Raw genomic sequence first — 1328 nt, forward strand, 5'->3', positions numbered from 1 at the left:
CCCCGTTGAATTCATCTGAACAAGAAGAAACGTTCGGTCATAGAAAACCAAACTGATACCATAGAGAACAATAGAGTTTCATGTCACTCATGCTATGGTTTGGTAATGGAGGCACATTGCTTCAATCAGCCCGGGCCAGACTATATAATGAAGACGGAAATTCTATGATTGTCAACTGTTTATTCGATAGCGGTTCACAACGTTCCTTTGTGAAGAAGAGCGTTGCAGAAGCATTAAGCTTAAAAGGACCTTTCGAAACAGTGAACATAGAATCTTTCGGAAACATTAATAGTGAATGTTTACGTGTACGCCGGGTAAAATTTTGGTTGACATCGGTGAGAGACAAGCCTCACAAGAAACAAATGGTGGAAGCATTGTGTTTAAAGAAAATCACTGACCGTCCGAACGTTCGTTTAGATATCAAACAATATAGCCACTTCACGTCTCTGCAACTGGCAGAAGATTTTAATGATTTATCTTCCACCTTTGACGTACTTATTGGCCTGGACTACTATTACGACTTTATTAATCAAGCTATAATCAAAGGTCAAGAGGGAGAACCGATGGCAATACATTCCACGTTGGGATGGATCATTTGTGGTCCGACTCCAGGAAAAGTTCCCATGAAGAGCATCAAGATGTTGTTTGCAAAAACAGAAGATCATCTTGATGATATTTTGAAAAATTTTTGGGATTTGGAAGCCATCGGGATAAAAGATGAAGAAAAAGAAATTGATTCAAAAGCCTTACAACTGTTTGAGAAAACAGTACGATTTGACGGGGAAAGATACGAAGTACAGCTTCCCTGGTCAAATAAAGAATCGGAATTGCCGAACAATTATAAACAGGCTTTGGATCGATTAATTCAAACGGAACGGAGCTTGTGTAGAAACCCTACCAAGGCTCAGTTATATAAGAATGGGATGAAAGAATACCAAGAGAACGGATTTGTCGAAGAAGTAAATGACGTACAAGGACGACCTGGAAGAACGTGGTATCTACCACATCATACCGTCCTAAGAGAAGACAAATCCAGTACGAAATGCCGGATAGTGTTTGATGGATCCGCGCAATTTCGTAATGACTCCCTCAATAGACAGTTAGATCCAGGACCTCCACTTCAAAAAGATCTGGTCCAAATATTATTACGTTTCCGCAGATTTCGTGTAGGACTGCAAGCAGACATATCAAAGATGTTCTTGCAGATTGGGCTACAATGAGAAGGATCGAGATGTTTACTTTTATATATTATCGCGTCCCCACCCTGGGATCTCAAGAAACACCGCGAAATAATTACACGGCTTGTTGAGCGAGTATGCTTCGGGCCT

At 40.6% G+C, this 1328-nt stretch overlaps 1 protein-coding gene across 1 annotated transcript; it reads left to right on the plus strand.

The window, feature by feature from the left end:
• Positions 1–80: 80 nt before the first annotated feature.
• Tsp_13867 (conserved hypothetical protein) lies at positions 81–1220 on the plus strand. Its single transcript, XM_003366312.1, has one exon. The coding sequence runs from the start codon at positions 81–83 to the stop codon at positions 1218–1220; it is 1140 nt and encodes a 379-aa protein (XP_003366360.1).
• Positions 1221–1328: the final 108 nt, after the last annotated feature.

This window comes from Trichinella spiralis (genome assembly GCF_000181795.1).
Source record: "Trichinella spiralis strain ISS 195 chromosome Unknown Scfld6179, whole genome shotgun sequence".
Lineage (NCBI taxonomy): Eukaryota > Metazoa > Nematoda > Enoplea > Trichinellida > Trichinellidae > Trichinella > Trichinella spiralis.

Bases quoted from the DNA above. Each gene is read 5' to 3' on its own strand.
- Tsp_13867 (XM_003366312.1), top strand. From the start codon at position 81: ATGTCACTCATGCTATGGTTTGGTAATGGAGGCACATTGCTTCAATCA.